At 42.9% G+C, this 18,177-nt stretch overlaps 1 protein-coding gene across 11 annotated transcripts in view; it reads right to left on the bottom strand.

Annotated features, from left to right (window-relative positions):
- The window catches only part of IQSEC1 (IQ motif and Sec7 domain ArfGEF 1), a 260,347-nt gene that overhangs the window by 32,639 nt on the left and 209,531 nt on the right, over positions 1-18,177 (bottom strand). For all 11 annotated transcript variants that reach the window (XM_063411979.1, XM_063411968.1, XM_063411969.1 and 8 more), the window contains 2 exons: positions 3,277-3,556; positions 1,508-2,772 (listed from right to left, as the gene is read on the bottom strand). In XM_063411979.1, coding sequence (XP_063268049.1) covers positions 1,508-2,772; positions 3,277-3,556 — 1,545 coding nt within the window. The remainder of the gene's footprint in view (positions 1-1,507; positions 2,773-3,276; positions 3,557-18,177) is intronic.

Here is an 18,177-nt window from a genome sequence, read left to right as displayed (position 1 = left end):
CAATCCAAACCAAAGACGTGTGGAGTATGTGGGATATTTGGAGACTGCCTGAGAAATCAATAGAATCACATCGACTCAGCAGAAAGTAATGACAGTCTTCAGTTCTCACTTTCAACGCTGGAGGTAAAATGCAGTGGGGAAAAGGAAACCACACAGAGCAAAAGATGCCACTCAGAGGTGCTGCCTGGAGTTCTGCAGAGTCCTGTCCTGCAGCACACACTGCTGAGGAGTGCACATCACCTCATAACAATGCAGAAAACAGGTTTATCTCTGTGCAAGTCCATGCAGCAAGGTCACTTCGATCTGTTTCAAACAGCTGCCTCTGTTCCTGTCTGTTCCTGATGTGGATTTTTCACTTTCAGCCTCCTACTGATGTGTCACTAGCAGCACCTGACAGCTTCCAATGCTCTCATTCACCCCTGCATGCTGCCTGAGCACTTTTCCCATTCACTTTTTCTCTACACCCTTCTGCAGCTGATTCAAAAGACTCTTACCAAGCCTGAGGCTCACTGAGCACTGACTGCTGGAAGCTTAATTGCTGTTCAAAACCCAGGCAAACACCAAGTGTTAAACATCAGCCAACAGCACCAACACCTTCCTGCCTACCCGCCCTGCCAAGGATGTTATTTTCAAATCTTCTAAAAAAGAGCTAATTGATGTATTTTCCTACACATTCAACTTCACAAGCAGCGATCCTATGACTTGAATAATTCCAATTGGTTGGAAGCTCCCAGAAGGGCATTTTCACAAAGATTCAAAGCTAAACCTGAAAGTTTCTACAGCCAAACTTGGGGCTGTACTGCACAGCTCATGTGATTGCACCAAAAAAGCTTTAATTGTCTGCAATGATACAACAAATACATGAGGAACCACCAACCTACCAAACACATCAAATTGCTACCTGAAAAGGAGGCCTGAAATCACTCAAGCCGCAGGGAAAACATAGGAAAACTATCACTCACAGGCAGAAATACAAATTTTGTGATAGTGTTATGATAAATAATAAACATTCCTTTAGTGTAAAAAATATTCAGTGCATTGGCTTTCAGCATCACAGTTACAATGAAATCTACTGAACAAATTCCAGGCCCTGCCAGTGTTAAACAGGAAACCCATCATATGCTGCACGCTGTTTCTAATTCCCATCTGATGAGTTTTACACCACCTACGTGATTAGGGCAGGAAGAAACTGGAATTTTTTATAACTTAACAGCAAAAAATGGATCAGGATCAAGCCACCATATTTTTCCCCAAGAAAGGAGCTGGATTCATCTTCGATAATTTACTACCATTCCTATACATATAATTACATTTTTTCTTTTTTCCCGAAGCTGTTAAACTATGAAGATATCAACTTTAACTTGAACAAGAACAGTCACCACAAGCACCTTGTTTATTCACTGAAAGGTCAGTACCAGACACCAGTCTTACCTTACCCGATACAAGAAAAATGTTCCTGGTTCATCCTCAGTGACACAGAGAGGGAGGCAGGAACTGCTGTACTTACTTGTTAAAAAGATTCAGCCCAATCCTATAATGGCGTTTCCTGATAACATCGTTACTGAAGGCAGGGGAATCCCAGCTGTTGCGAGTCTCTTTGTGGTAGGTTTGTTTGCTCAAGGTTTGCTCCCTTAGGCTGTCCCTAGAAGAGGATTCTGAGCTGCAGTTTATTGTATCATTGGAGTTGGAAGTGCTGTTGATGCTGTCGTTGTCTCCATCAGAATAATCAGACTCCGACTTGCTTTGCCTGTTTGCTGTGCCATTGATGGCCAAGTGACTGTCTATGGGCCTAGGCCTGTGCCTGGCCTCCTGCTCCTCCCGGGTGATGATCTTGGCAGGAATGCTGTGAGGGATATGTTTCGGGCTGCCCTGCTGGCTGGTGATGCCTCGGTCATACGCGTTCTGTCTCTTTAGTGAGCCCCTCTCCGAGCGATCGCTCAAGTCCACCGAACTGTCACTGGGAGGCTCGATGGTGAGCAGAGGGAGGTGATCCATCCTCATCCTCTGCTCCTGACATTCCAGTGATGGGGTACTCCTGCAGCTCGTATCAGTGTCTATCTTATCATCCTTGTGGGTCATGGACCAGTACTCCTGGGAAGAGTTCACGGAGCGGAGCCTCAGGTCCGACTCCGTGCTGGACGGTCTGTCCACGGACTGGGAGAGCGGCAGGGGCGGGGACAGCTCCTCCTCGTCGATGTACAACGTGACATCGCTGTAGGACGCCGTCATCTCGTCCAGCTTCCTGTGATCCACATTGTGGATGGCCGGTTTGCTCGGGGCACAGCTCTCCCTCTCCATTTCCCGGCCCCTGACCTGCTCCGCACTCTGGATCTCATCCGAATGCAGGCTGCGGCAGTTGAGCGCGTCGTCGATGGACTCCGCCAGGGATTTCACCTGCCTGGAAAAAGCATCCTCCAGTTCTGTTATGGCATCGGTGAAATCAGTGGATGCTGCCGGGGACTTCATGGTAGCCGTCTCCGCGAGCTCATCGCACTCCGACGGCACCAGGGAGCCCAGCTTTGACCCATCGTTTGTAACAGACACTTGCTTCCCTTCGAAGTAGGAGCTGTGGACTTTCTCAGGCCCTTCAAAGGAAAACTGCATTCTCATATTGGACAGGACGATGCGCCTTGACATGCGATTCTCGGACATAGAACTGCGCAGGCGCTCGAAGTTCTTGTTCATCTGATACTGGCGGAAGGCGGTCTGGATGGTGCGGGCAGCATGTCTGGTGATCAGACGGCCCCCATACTTCCGTTCTAGCATCTCCACCTGCCACGGGAACACACCAGCCCTCGTCACTCCGTGCAGCTCGGGACAAGGGGAAAGTCTCACAAGAACATTTAACTCATAGTGACTTTAATATGCTTTGTATATATTGGTTTTGAAAGTAAAAACTCAGAACTCCAGTAATGAATGGAATAGTCATCTGCAAATTCCACCATAAAATACAAAAATATATTAATTCACCTCACAGATATAAGAGAATATCAGTTGCAATAAGTTCTTCCTTCCTTTCTGTAACAACAAACCCACCCAGGTTTCAAAATGACTCATTTTCTTAGAAAAATATTTTGCACTATTACATTCTAGTACGCTCCTGGAGCACAAAACCTCAGTTCCAAGAACTGTTTTTGCTTTTAACAGCATTAACACATCTTTTACACTTTTCTCCAGGAGGTGGGGAAGGTGTAGGGGACAAAGCAAAGCCGAGTTAAAAACCCCAAAGACACCTCCCAATTCACAGACACAAACGAGGCAGCAGAGCTCAAATACCTGCTTATCCTGTAGGTCTGAAGAGAGTTCATAGCTCTCCGACAGCGATCTGGAGCGTTTGATGGCCTCCTCCTCGGCCTGTTTGCGCAGGATGGAGGTGGAGTGCTGGAGCTTGGGCCGGCGGGCTCGCTGCTGGCCCGGCGCGATGGAGTAGAGCCCGTAGGGGTGCTCGTAGTGCTCGGGGCTCAGCGCCGAGCTGTGCGTTATAGGGCCCTGCGGGTACCCGGACGGGCTATCCAGGGACGTGCCGGTCTCGCTGCTGGGAGCCTCCCCCTCAACGCTGCACAACAAAAGAGAGAGACGGCAAAAGCCTCGGTGAGTCCAGCGCACCCCAACTCGACAGCAAACAGCACAGCTCGGCCTCAGTTTCATTCTGTGTAAGCATCCCGCAAGTTCTGTTATTCGCATGCAGGTGTCACAGGTAACGCGGCTTTCATGTCAAACACCACAGGTTCTGCTGCAGTTTTTACAAGTCTCAATCTGTCATGCCTGTGATATCTTTAGAGCGTGAGTAAAGAGGAGAATGGAGGTTTCAAGCACTATTTATCTTTATACGCTAATTACTAATAACATCCTGAGTAAGTCACTCTGTAAAATGAATAGAAACGTCTAATTTTTTATAAGACTGCTCATTTCTAAGCTTTTCCATATAAATTGACAGATGCTTATTTATGTCTTTCTTTGCTTTGACAAATTAAAGCAAGATTTTCTTACCCTTACATTATAATTTGACATAAAAGTATTACTTTCATGGAGATTGGGATTTAATGGCTCTTGAGAGCTACGATGTTTCTAGAAACTAAACTCGGGAAAACGTACTTGCAGGAGAAAACTAATTTATTTCCCTGCTAGTGAAAGACTGCTCCCATGGGACACTTTTGGCAGGTTTTGGAGTACAGCATCCCAAGGGACAGTGTTTCTAGCTAATGAAGGCAACATGGTTTCAGGTGAAGAAGGCTCAATAGCACCCATCTGGCAAAGAAACTACTTTGTTTTCACACAAATGCTATTATTGGTAAGGAATAAAGGAAAGGAAAAAGACCTTTTATATTAGAAGGGTTGCACACAATAGGTAACATTTTAAAACCGAGCCCTAGGTGTATTCTAAAGTACTGATGACTAATAGCAGTTTGTATTTGGGCTCTATTTGCAGGAGGGCACTCTCACATTGCAATATATGCACTTTCACTCTTCCATCTTTTCATGTTTCACAGCACTATTTACTGTCTGTCTCATTCTGTGTACACAGAGCATTGACAGAAGAACGAAATTTTACTTTTTTTTTTTTTAATCCCTCAAAAGACTCAATAAACACTTCACAGACGCACAAATACAAGCATTTGCAGCACTTCCCCTACCTTTTGTTTTAGGAAAGGTGCATTCAAACTCCCAAGAAGTAAAATTCCACATTCCCACCACGCCCTGTATTTTTCCCTTCATTCATACGTACTTAAAAACCAAAGCCCTCCTGCTGTCTCTCAGCTGTCCCTTCGAAAAACACAGAGCAATTTCTGAAAGAATGTTCTCCACCGATTGAAGAGCTGAGGGTTAACCCCGGCCAAACTGTCCCAGCTTGAACAGTTCGTACTTTTTAAAGGGAAGGAGAAAAAAAAAGCCCCTTAGATTTCTTAAAATGCTTCTATAAACATGTAAAACTGAAAGCAAGTCCTCTCTCTTTGCCCATCAAAATATGACTCCAACCAAAAGGTATTTTCAAACATACTTAACCCAAGCTGGAAATATTTGCAGTGTGCACACATTGCTTTTTCCAAAAAGGAAGCTGACAGGAAACTAATCCCTTTCCCTCCGTGATACAGCTGGCTTTCAACTTAAAAATGATAAACTATCCAGAGTTCTGCCGGTGACATTGAAACTGTGTAACCACCCGCTAAAAACAAACAGATCATTCTCTCTGAAACATCCATTAAAGACATGCTATGATACTGAGCTGCTTCACGTTCTCTCTTTAAACACTGCAGTTCCTTCCTCTGTTCTGCCAGCTGTAAGGCTGGGCTATTTTGGACATCACATCCTAGCTGCAAGTTTATTTGTGAGTACTTTCCATACAAGCATGGCAAATTTGTTTTTAACAGGAAGGCTGGAATTATCTTCTTATGGTCTGTTGACGTTTTCAGCCTTCCTCACCCTTGCATTGTGAGCTTTTTAATAACCCTTCCACACTGATTATAACCTCCTGTTGACATTTTAGTAACGCTACCTTCGATGGGTCCCTTGACCTTTTCCTCAACAAAAAGGCTACTGCCCTAATCAGAAGTTGGAAGGACATCTGCCCAGAGTTCTGACTAAAGTTAAGGGTTTCTTCTTAATTTTTAGTTTGCCTTCTGTACTTGTCCCAGATATAAATGTGATGCTTGACTGACTGTAATGCTTGATGTCATTTTTCTCGTGGACCTATTCCCTGCCACCTGACCTTTGAAGCATGGAATTACCTTTTACAGCAGGCACAAGAGCAGCCCTTCCGAGCAAACACACGTGCACAGGCTTTAAGGCTTCCCCCGTTCAGCTCTTCCCCCTCCCCAGGAACAGCTGAAGCTCCATATGAGTTATTTCATTAAAACCAAACTTCACTGGCAAAGAAAAGCAGCTTGCTTTCTACTTCTTCTACTTTACATATGTTTGGAGAAGAAGACTATGTCAACAAATATGACTTGTGTGAAGCTGTAAGGATGACAAGTTGGATTGCTGAACGGAGGGGAGCAGCACAGAGCTGGCAGAAACGCTCACTGAGCCAACTTCCATCATTCCCAGCAGGGTAACTGGAGGTTATCAAATATAAAACACTCATCTGTGAGAGGGGTGGGAAGGGCAGCTGGGGAACTGCAGATGTGCCAGCTTGACCCCAGTGCTGGGCAGGTCACGGAGCAGGTCACCCTGAGTGTCAACACAGGCCAGCCTGCAGATCAGGCCTGGCCAGCCTGGGCCTGGGAGAGGCAGGTCCTGCCCGACCAACCCGCTCTCCTCCCGTGACAAGGTGACCTGCTTTGGGCAGTGAGGGACAGGCTGTGGGTGTTCCCTGCCAGGACTTCAGCACAGCCTCTGGCACTGCTTCTCTCAGCCCTCTCCTGGAGGAACTGGCTGCTCTGGACAGTGCTCTGCTCCCTGGGTGGGACGGTTTAAAATCCCTGTGGCTGTGGCATTTGGGGACACGAGGCAAGGGTGGCCTTGGCAGTGCTGGGGGAATGGCTGGGCTCAGTGACCTCAGAGGGCTTCTCCAACCCAACAATTCTGTAACTCCTACACAGACTCAGAACAGAGCCAGTCACTGCAGGGTTACCACGCTGGGTTTTATCTACGCACTTACTAAAACTGCCAGCACACAAAAATGTCAAGGATTCTGCTCCAGGCTTGCAGCAAGAACCAGGAGAAGTCTCCCTGGGACTGAGGGAGTAACTGAGACACCTCTCCAGCACTGCTTCACTTCCACACCCTGCACACACTGCCTCTCTCCGATGGGTGGGAAACTAGGTGTATTAAGCACACTACAAAAATGGACAATGTAATATTGTCAATTATTATTACCTAGGTTTTTATTATATATACATATATCTATTATTAAATAAATGTTAATTAAAAGTCCCAACTGGAATTAGAAACAGCTTCTTAATAAAGGTCTCCAATTTCAGGCATCTGCTACCTACCAGACATGTCCAGTACAATTACAGATAATTTCATTGTTAAAAAAAAAAAAAAAACCAGTGGATTAATTTGCTTCATCTCCCTGCAACGTGCAACTGCATATTACTAGTGAGCCCAGCAATCTGTTGAATATTCTAATTGTGTAATATTAGGAGAATGCAAACCAGCTGAAATTAACCTAGAAGTCCAACTGTTTTATTGCAATCCTGTTTCAGCAGAAAATAGACATTCATTATCTGCCAAGCCAGAAGAAGTGAAAGGTTGCTTGCAAGTATTTTACAAAGAAGCAGAGAATGGAACAGCTAAAGAATGAAAATGAAATATTTAAAAATAATTAGTATTACTAATATGACTTTGCATGAACAGAAATTTAAAACAGCCATTGAAATACTTTATACAACTAAATTACTTGTTGGAACAGTGGCCAGCACTGACTGAACCAGGATTTTATCAGAAACTGAAAATTTCTCCCTGCATAAACCTCAGCTTGTAACAGTGTTAAAAAAACCCAGGCTGACAAAAAGGGGAGGAGCTGCTGTTGCTAGGAAAAGGTCCTGATTTTACAGTCATTTCCCACAATTCAGGGATGAGTTCATTTCAAGAACTACCTAATAAGAAGAAGCTCTGTCTCCTCATCCCCCTCCAGTTGTGTGGTTAGCCATGACCAAAGCAAAAACATTTCCTCTCCAGGCATTTACGCAGCACAGACCTGGCAGGTCTTTTCTTCCCTGGCTCTCATTTTACACTTTCAGTTATTACTTCTAATCCCAAAGGCTGTAATTAGCACCAGTACACTAAATCCACCACCATATTTTAAAACAATAACATATTATTCAGGATGTTTGACTATTTACTGTCATTCTTTTTCATTTTTATATTCACACCTTACTTTTCCTTCAAATCTTGCCAAACTATTAGCAAACAAACAAACAAACAAAAAGGCACAATAAAGATAGAATATTGAAAATAAGAGAACTTGAACATTTGAGCTTAAAATGGAAATCTTAAAAAAGGTCTGAATTCCAGTAAGGAGCAAACCCCAAGCTTTTCCATGAGCATAGATTTGTCTGTTCCACTGACTCATGGCTAAATGACCAGTGGAACTGCTGGTTTGGATGCAGAGGCACAAGAATTTATCTGTCAGACAATTTATACTATGAAAAACAGACGTTTTATAACCAGAAAAGCAGAAAGTCCCTTTCTTGCTGAGGCCCAGAACCTTATCTTTAGAACTATGTGCATATTAAAAGAAAGTATATAACAATAATATCACAGGCAAGGAATGATCCAGTGCAGCCTCTCACCCCAGAAACCTCCCAGTTTACAGGCAGTCAAGTGTCCCTATGCATTTTGAGAACTAAAATATGAAGATCATGGGAACATATGCTCACAGAAATCGTCCAAATGTTCAAACCAGTTTGCTGCAGATTTACTTTGGAACAAAGAAATGAAACATGTTTCTAAATAATGCAAATGCCAAACCCAAACTGCATGCAACATTCTAAAATAGAATCAAGAAGACCCTCCCAGTAGAACAGAGCAAATGCTTGAGAAACTGTTTTAGCAATGAGCATTCTCTGAAATCAGAATTATTTTCATCACTCTTTTAGAATGGACTTTCAACAGTGTAATATAAAGACATGAAATTGAAAACAGGCCCTAACAACTGGATAGGACACTCATGAGAACCAATCAGCATTATATTAATCCTGTTAAAAATAGTTTGGGACACAAAGAGAAGTATGACAATATAATAAGTTTGTGCTATTATATCTTTAAAGATTTTTCCATAGCATTTCAGATCCCTTGAAGCATGAACACAAATTCAAGGGTACACAGAATAAATTTCTTTTCTCCTACATTGTGGAAAGCCAGCATGAGTATTACAAATACAGCAACAAAAACATGCCCAGCTTAAAATTTTAGGCAGCACAAGATGATGAAGCCACTCAGCTTGGCCATGACAATCCAAGGGCTCTGTTCTCTGGGAAGCAGGGAGGTTTTAAAGCAGGGCTGTGGTAGGGCAGCAGTAAAACTCCAGGTAGTCAGCACAGCCTGGATTCAAAGTGAGCCTAATGAAGCATCGATACTTTATTTTATTTGTTGCAACAGTGAGGCATTTGCATGAGTGGTTCTTCATAACATTCCTCAGCCAAATCCATCTTTCTCTCACTTGCCTGCTTTTTCCTGGATCCATGTAATTTATTTCCCTCTTCAGGAAAAATGCATGTAAAGCTGGTTCCCTTTAAGTCACATCTACTCACAGAACAATTCATCAAACTTATCTTCTTCCTTTGTCCCAGAAACTTTTCTGTCCATAAACACCAACATATCCACAGCTGGAGTATCCAGATACCTTCTTGGGTCTCTGCCTTAAGATTTATGAGATGGATTTAAATGCAAACCACAGAGTGAAGCTTTTTGCATTAAAATCTCATTTCATAAATATCATTTCCAGTAAAACTTCTGCCTCACTCAAAAATAAATATTCTGTATAAATAGGTCCAAATGCCCAGGGAGGAAGAATTGCTAAGCATCTGTTTTACACCAACCATCCCCTTTTAAAATGTGGAGGTTAAAACCAGTCAGACTGCGATCTTAGCTCCTAATTATAGATTTCCACTTGAAATAGATCCAAATTCTCTACCTAGCCCAGAGAATGCAGACCAGGAGTCGCCCGTGGAATAAGTGGGTAACAGAGAGAAGCAGGATGGCAGCTGCTGCAGCAGCTGGCACGGCCAGACACTTCCAACACGACGGCTGAAACAAACCACTCAAATAGCAAAAATCTTTAGGCCAAATGTGGGCATTCCACATAGGAACAAACCTCTCCAAAAGTGAATTTCTTGCACATAACTTTGCCTTTACAAGTGCAACGAAGGCCTGATTTGAATGCATAATTTTAAGTGACACTTGCAAGCAGAACTCTGCTCTCCAGAGCTGTGCCTCCCCACACGAGCACTCCCTTGGCACAGGGTACACCCCACTGCTTCAAAGCTGCCTTGTGCTTCAGTACCTGTGGTGCTCTCTGCCATAAACAAGGAGGTGCAGTTAATTAAAGCTCTGATGTGTGCATTGTATTATCTCAAATTACCCCACAAAACGTTCTCCATTAACTTCTCAAAATGCAGAACAGGCCATATGTACTTCACACAAGCCATGGTTTAGCATTTTTCTCCACCTCCCAAGACAATATTCCCCACTGGAGCGAGAACATTTGAGTAGAAGTTTATTATTAGTACAGTTTGAACTAGAGCATAGTCCTTACTGCCATGTCTGGTTTGTGCTCTCTAGTAAACAGAAGTCAATTATATTAAGAACTTACACAAATCCCCGAATTCAATAAGCACAATAACATTAACAAACCAATCTACTTTCAAATATACCCTGCCAAGAGTTCAAAGCCATTATGATGGACAACAGCATTCACAGGCAGTGACAAAAGCTTTGATCCGGGAAAGAAATATTGACCAACGTGTTTTACTTCCAATGCACTCCCAATTCAACTGTTTCTGTTCAAAACAAATGAAACCTTTGAATGCACATCAAAGTAATGTCCCAGGTAATTCATCTGACTGAAGTTAAATATCATTGCAAGAAAAATCCAGACACCATTTGCATGTGTTTCAGAAGCAAACCCGAACAAAGCCGTCACTTATTCTGTAATATTCTGTGGTGAGAGAGCCAGCAACAGCAGCCTGAATCAGACACTCTGAGAGCCACTGAGGGTGGGCAGAGCTCCCCAGGCAGGTACCCCTGAGTCCCTGCAAACCTGCAGCCGCTCCCTGCTCCAAGCCCTGACTCCAAAATCACACAACAACCCCAGCGTGCATCCCCTGCACGCGGCCGAGCTGTAATTCTCACACAGCAACCCCATAAAAGGCATTCACAGAAAGGCTTTTTAGAAAGGGCATTTTGACCCACACTCGTGGATGCCATCAGCAGCAGCAGAGAGCAGGGAGTGAAAGATGAGAGGTTATTTTCTCCCCACCGAAGCAGAATGCAGGAATGAATGCACTGTCTCTTCTGACATGGAGATGGACAGCAGCGAGATGGAAATAGAGCGAAACAACAAGCCACCCATTTTAGGCAATACCACTTACAACAGGGTTAAGAACTAAGAATATCCCTTGGGGAAGAGCTTATTTGAGACTGCCTTCAGCTTCAGGAGCACAAGGAAGGTTACCCAGCTCTCTGATCACCTTTGTCTAACCGTGGCAGCGTATTGGCCATGAGACACAGGAAGGTACAGAGGGATCCACCCACCCAACCCTCCCCTGCTACAGGCAAAGCTGTATTTTATTGCCATTATTTAGCAAAAGCAACAAGGGGACTGGCAGCACCAACAGAACCTGGTTACAGCTTACAAATGTTCGCTTCTGTCTCAGGTAAAGTCAGCCAGTGTCACTTGCTGCCAATCTGTGTTAATCATTACCCAGAATATGTTTATTCAGCAACAACTCTTTAAAAAATGGGTATTATTAAAAGATGACTATAGGGGGATAATCTGAGGCTTGTGGCTCAAACCAGCCAAGTTTTAGGATTTTTGAAGTTTTCTATGGCCAGTTCTTTTTGATGTGTCAGCATTAGACACATGAACATCAGAAAATGTCCTGTATGCTTCAAAAGGAAGTTTTGTTTCTTACATGCTAACAATTCTAATGTAACTGTGGTGCCTGTGGGATGGATCACTTAACAAAATCTATGAAGGTCTGCCTCCCACTGCAGACTTTGTCCTGTCCCTGCTATGTAAACTTTTACACAATATGATAAGCTTGAAAAATTTGTGGAGTTTCTCAATGCAGCTGTAGTAGAATTTGACCTCAGCTATTTACAATTTATTTAGATACACCATCCAGCAGCAGAAATCCTCTTAATTTGGCAAAGCCACACTATATATGACATGTACTGAAGATAGCAAGATATTAGCACACATTCCACTGCCTATGAGATGACCTTCAGACACTGCTAAGTTTAAAAAGGAAGATTTAGTGCCTGCAGCTGAAAAACCCTGATTTGCACGCACAGCTGAAGCAGCATTTGATCCAATGCAAGAATCCTTGGTGTCCTGTGCCAGCCATCCTCCTCTTTCACCTCTTCAGCTGTTGTGTCAAGGCTGTCCCAGGAAAGGGTGAGAGAATGGCACTGCTGCTGAGAAATCAGCCTGCTGGCAATCAGGTCCTGGAAGAGATGAGCACTGATTTCCTCTTCCCAGTCAGGTCTTGGTGGATAAAACTCTTCTTTCCCCTCTTATATTCCATACATGATAGAAACATGAACTGCTTTGGAGATGCTTAACAAAATCCTGTTTAATGAGTCAATGTTTCAGGCCTGGGAATTTCATACCTAGAACAAAATTATTTCATCTTAGATGAAATAAACCTGATAAAGTCTGTCACTTGATTCATTTTAAGGTTTTGCCCCTGCAGTATTTGAAATGCTTACAAGTATGACACAGTACAGAGAGCTAGGAACAACTTTTGAGCAGACCAGTCTTTCCAAGTATGTCTGTGAGGGAAATTAGGGATTATCATAAACAAAGAGCACGCAGAGGGTCCATGCAGCAGAAATGACAACAAAACCATCTTTCTGTACTGGACACTGGACAGAGCACTAACAACTGTGTTCATTTAGACCATATTTAACTTCTGTAGCAAATGAATGTTGTACAAAAAGATCTATTTAGAACAACTAAAGGATTTCATTTCAACTTCTTATAATATATTATCATCTAATGAATTGTGCTTTCAAACAATGTCACAGATGAACACGAGGTACTTTGCTGTCTCTCTAGGATTTAAGAAATAGCTGGCCAAAATTATCTTGTTTTAAAATTAGAAAGGAACAGTTCAACTTCTAGTGGTTGATTGACTTCTCTCTGTAGTTACAGATAAAACTCACAAAATTACAGAGTGACACACTTTAAAAAGCCAATCCAAAAGGAGGATGGGCTGTTACAAGTCTGATCAGAGAAACCTCTCACTGATCTTACTGAATCTGGACGTATATATAATATAAAAGTCCCACTCCATCTTAATCACTGCACAAACCCTACATTTTGACTGCCAGCTGTGCTATGCCAAGTCTAAAAAAAAAAACAAAACAACCCCAAAAGAGAATGAAACTGTCCCAGGTTTCTCTACAGGAAAACAATGTAATTTCGAAATGTTTAAGTGCAAATGGGCATGGGAAACTCTCAGCAGGTAGGAAAGAAAAGGATGAGAACATGACACTTGTTCCTGCTCCCAGGGAAGCTCAGGGTGTTGTTACCCAGCCAGTGAGAGCAGGAGCTGGCCCTGAGCACTGTGCACACTCCAGGAGAGAGGTGGTGTAACTCACTGGAACAGGAGCACTGCTCACCTCTCTGTAATCACAGGCATCCTCATAAAAGGGAGATTTTATCCTCTGCTGCACACCCAAGGTTTATATCAGGGTGTGCAGAACATAGTGTTTAAGGAAACCAAATAATAGGAGATTTGTTGTTGGAAGTATGGGGCTTGGTGGAAAGGACAGTGTTGTAGATGATGCTTAGATTCAAGGCAATGTGTTCAAACACAGAAGGTATTTGCAGACACACTCAAATACTACACATAAATCTTCACTCTTGTAGAAACGAGACCTCGAGAGATTGCTCATAACCTCTAAATCAGCTAAAGAGCTGACAGATGCTTTTTCTCATTCACAAACTTCCTTCCTTTTACATTTCCTCCCCATTATGCTGAGTCTATACATTTTACAGCTCTTTCTGTCAGAGAGGAATTAAGTGTAGGCTTTCTGACTCACCTCCCTGATGACAATAAAAGAGTAACACAGGTAGCAATTCCTGCCTTGGAAATCTTTTACTGCACACACAGAGAAGAGGAGCAGTTTCTGGGCTGTGCAGGGCATGTTGCAGCTTCCTTTGGGTGCAGCACTGCCAGCTCCCAGAGCCACCAACACTGCACTGCCTTTCACTTCAGAGCTGGACTTGAGGATCCCTGTGGGTCCCTCCCAGCCCAGGAATATTCTGTGACAGCATCTGTGATGGGGATGCAGCTTGGTTTAGCTGGGGCTGCACATAAGGCTGCTCAACCACAAGAGAATGTGAGTCTAAAATAAACAACTTGGGTAACTCTTGGTCATCTCTAGGCTCTTCATCATGGCAAAGTTCACAGATCTTTCCACTATGGAAAAGTGGCTTTTAGGACAGGGGTAGAAGCCTAGTTTCTGAAAAAAGGGTCACCATTTGTGCAATGAAAATGTGATATCATGCAAAGATAGATTTTGAAAATCTTAACCAAAGACAGTGAGAAATGGTCTTGTGTAACATGCTGCACTGTGGTAGGAACACCTGGAATACTTCTCTTCTAGGTTAACCTAATCAAAAACACCTTAATGACTTTTTAATAACAAAAAAAGAATCCAAGTTTGTACCACGTTGTCATCATTTGGGACAAGTTCCATCAAGTCCAAGTAATCCTCTGTTCTCTCTCACTTCTCAAGGCATTAATGACTAGTATTAACAGGAGACTACCAGCTGGAAAGTCCCATTCTCTCAAACCTAAGAGTATTAAAATCAGTTCCTTCAACATCACTGTTATCTTCTAAACAAGACTCACAGAGTAAAACAGAAGAAAATATCAACAAAAACAATGAACTTTCTTTCATGAATCCAAGAACAGCTAAGATTATCTAACATTTAATACCTTGCAAAAAGGTAACTTTGAAACATGAGAATCACCCCAGACACTTCTAGAATGGAAACTCAACAGCCAATTCACAGCACATTATGATAATGAAGAACCACACAGAAAGAAAAATTATTTTATTCCTGACTGAGAACATAGAGTGATGTTAGACTGAGAGAAAACCTCTCCTTAGGTTGCAACACGACCAGAAGGAAGCTCAGGGATTTCTGCAGGCGTGTTCTCTGTACTCAGATCCCTGGGAACTGCAGCTGGATCAGGAACACTGCTGTCCCTCTCATTTGAAGGACGACTTCCTGAGCACAGTCCCCAAACAAGGAGGGAAACCCTGCCTCTGGTACTATCCTTAAAGGCAGGACAGCTTCCAGCTAAATCATCTGTTCCTTCCCATGGATGCACCCTCAGAGTTCTGTGCAGGCACTGACATGGCCTGTCCCAGCCTGACCATGACCATGGCAAGGAAGGGTCTCTCCTATAACCATTCCCACTCCAGGCTACTGAAAATCATCACTGCACTCGAGTTAAATCCAGTCCAGGCTCCAGCTGCCACTGCCATTTCTAACTCTCTGTGTGATCTGAGATGGAGTTGGGCCCGTTCTGCCATAAAGGTGGGGAGTGAAAATTAAATTGAAAGCAAACTGTGACTGCTCCTGTAGTGCAGAGTCAGGGCTGGCTGCAAACAGAAACCCATCAGCTCTGCATCCTTGCTGCCCTTGCCTTGTGTGAGGACGACTGCAAAGGTCACGGATATATTAACAAACAGAGGGAAGTTGGTTTTCTTTTTCTGTGCTCATGACACATCCGTCCTTGTTACTCCGGTGAGTTCTAGGGGAGACTGGGATTTTTTGGACTAAATAATGCAAGTATCTCTCAAAACAAGCTCAGGATTCTTTTTCTATGGCCATGCCCTGTATGTAGCCACTGATGTGAATGGAAGCCAAATCATAACTGTGGCATTTTGTTTGTGCTTGCACAGCAGAAGGCAACTGGGAATTGTGTCCTTTTTTTATAAGCACAAGTTTAACTGGGATGACACTGAACTACTGAAAGAATCTGATTAACAGATATAATACATCAATTTCCTGTAGTAAAGACTATCAAAGCCATCATTCTCATTTTCTGCTTCTCTCACAAGGACTAAACGGTTTGATTTTTTTAATCATACCAAAGCTTGTATTTTTTACTTTATTTTTATTAAAGACATCTCTACAATTATTTCATGAGAACGATTCTAGTCTTTTGTCTATTGTAAGGAAGCAAAAGGATTTATTTAGCTAAATTTGCATTCCCCTTTAACGTAATACTGGGGCTTTGTGCTACAGTGGATTAAAGCAGCATCTGTTCTTCTCTGGAAACCTGGAGTCAAATCACAGCACTGCAGTGAAGTTGCCATCCCTGTCAGTACCCTAAATGGAACCTAAATAAAATTCAAATGGATTCCCAGAAGACATGAGAAGGACTATGTAAGTAAAATATTTTTGATTAATAAGTCATGCTAAAAAAGTTCATGATCAGTAACTCTTTTTGCATAACAAAGATGCATGAATTAAACAAAACCTGTATTTACATAATTTTTGACATAAAATGGTAATATACAAGATACTAAAAGTGAACTTCCAAACACAGGGCTGATTCTGCTCTTGTAACTACACAGCCTTCTGAGGCAACAGAAATAAAGCAGCAAACTCAGGAATATGAATTTGGCGTGTGGCCCATAGCCTGTTTAAATACGAATGACATCTAAACAAAGCACAGTTCACAAAAGCAATGCACCAACACACTTTTGCCTTTGTTCTGTTGATCAGGCAGTGTCTGGGCTAGGGGCACATCCTCACAAATTTAATGTAATAAACAGAGCAATCAGGGCTCCGCCTTGGTTACAGTTTCTGAGGTCTCCTGCAGTTCTGTTATTAAATAAACATAAAAAGAAATAATTGATTGACAGCTGCTGTGATTAAAATATGCCTGACGCTGAAATTAATGATAAAATTACCATCGGGTCTAACAGAGGAAGAACCATGTAAATGCTGAAAGAGCAAAAACGTTGCATCCTGAAAGACCTTTATGAATTATGGTAAATCCTTGCAATGAAAAGATACAACAATCCAGACTCAGGCTGCGTTGATTCACCATTTTTTTCAAAAATTCAATATTCAAAAATACAATACCTTTAACCCTTCCTTGCCCCTCTCAGAATCCTGCAGGAACTGGAAGCCTCATGGCTCACTCAGAAAGCAACTCCTCACTTCCAGCACTTGTGTCCCAAGGTTTTGCTGGATTTTGAAGACCAGTGGTGTTAAATACCAAGGAACACAACTGAAATATGTGAGCAGCTCTTTAATACCCACAGGTAACATCCACAGGTGCTGGCATCCACCACCAGAGCCCTACCTACCTCCAGGCCAGCTTTTATTGTTCAGCTCCTTCTCCCAGTGCTCAGGGCAGGCACAGTTTGCAGGCATCATTGGAGCAATCACCCAAGTGTGCTAATCAGCTACACCATTATGAGATTTGCCTCTTCACAGAGTTGAAGCTTTGCATTGACATCTTTAGACTCCAGGGAAAACATCATCACTACAAAGATAAACTGTTCTTTCAAAGGAGTTGTTGCACCCAAAGTCCTTGCACCGTTCTTGAGGCCCTCAAAGGCATGAAACAATCCCAGCCTCCAAGCAGTGGAAAAGTAACCCGGTATTGGGAGAAACACTTTCTACAGCCATATGAACAGATTCTCTTGAAAGAATTTTCATTTTGCAAACATGAAATGGTCACAGGGTGAGGAAACTCATGTCAGGCCATGAAATCCTAAGAAATCACTTCCCATTTCTCCAGAGGAACACCCAGCACACCACTGGTGAAGGCACCTTCCCCAGCAGGGAAGGTCTCCTTGCCCAGCAGGCACTCCCTGTGTCCAGTCCCTGCAGCCTTCCAACACAAGACTCTAACAGGAACCACAAATCAGAGTTACTGTTCAACTTGGTATTTGCGCTTTTCAGGAGAAAAACAGAATCCTTGGGTTTCCTTGTCTGAAAGCTGCAAATTATTCCACGAAACTGAACTGCAGGTTGTTTATTAACCGCACCAGGATTCCCAGAGGGCTCCTGAAGGGGCAAAGGAACTGAATGCTGTTGATACACGGAGCATTATGGTTATCATGGTTAGCTCCAGATCTTGGATTACAGTATCTTGGATGATAATGAATTGTTTCAGATTACTAGAAATAGGAAAAATAAAGGCTGATGGATGACTTCACATGGGAAACCTGAACACTGAGGTTCTATTTAACCAGGAGAAAGAAAGCCCAGCTCACTATTTTGTAACAGTACTCTCAATATTTTTCAGGAACTAGAACAGGACATCTCAACTGCAAAACCAAATCCGGTACAAAAGTAGAAGTAAAATGGAAAACAGGTCACTTTATTCAGCATGGCCTGTAGTTCTCCCAATGCACCTGATAGATGTAATGAATTCTGTGTTTATATGAAAGATATCTGCCACAAGAATAGACACAGTTAAATACAACCGTCCAAACTAAGTACTCAGCAATTCCTCTTTTAGC

Source organism: Prinia subflava, chromosome 14 (genome assembly GCF_021018805.1).
Source record: "Prinia subflava isolate CZ2003 ecotype Zambia chromosome 14, Cam_Psub_1.2, whole genome shotgun sequence".
In the NCBI taxonomy this organism is placed as follows: Eukaryota; Metazoa; Chordata; class Aves; order Passeriformes; family Cisticolidae; genus Prinia; species Prinia subflava.
This window is presented reverse-complemented; position numbering and strand designations above follow the sequence as displayed.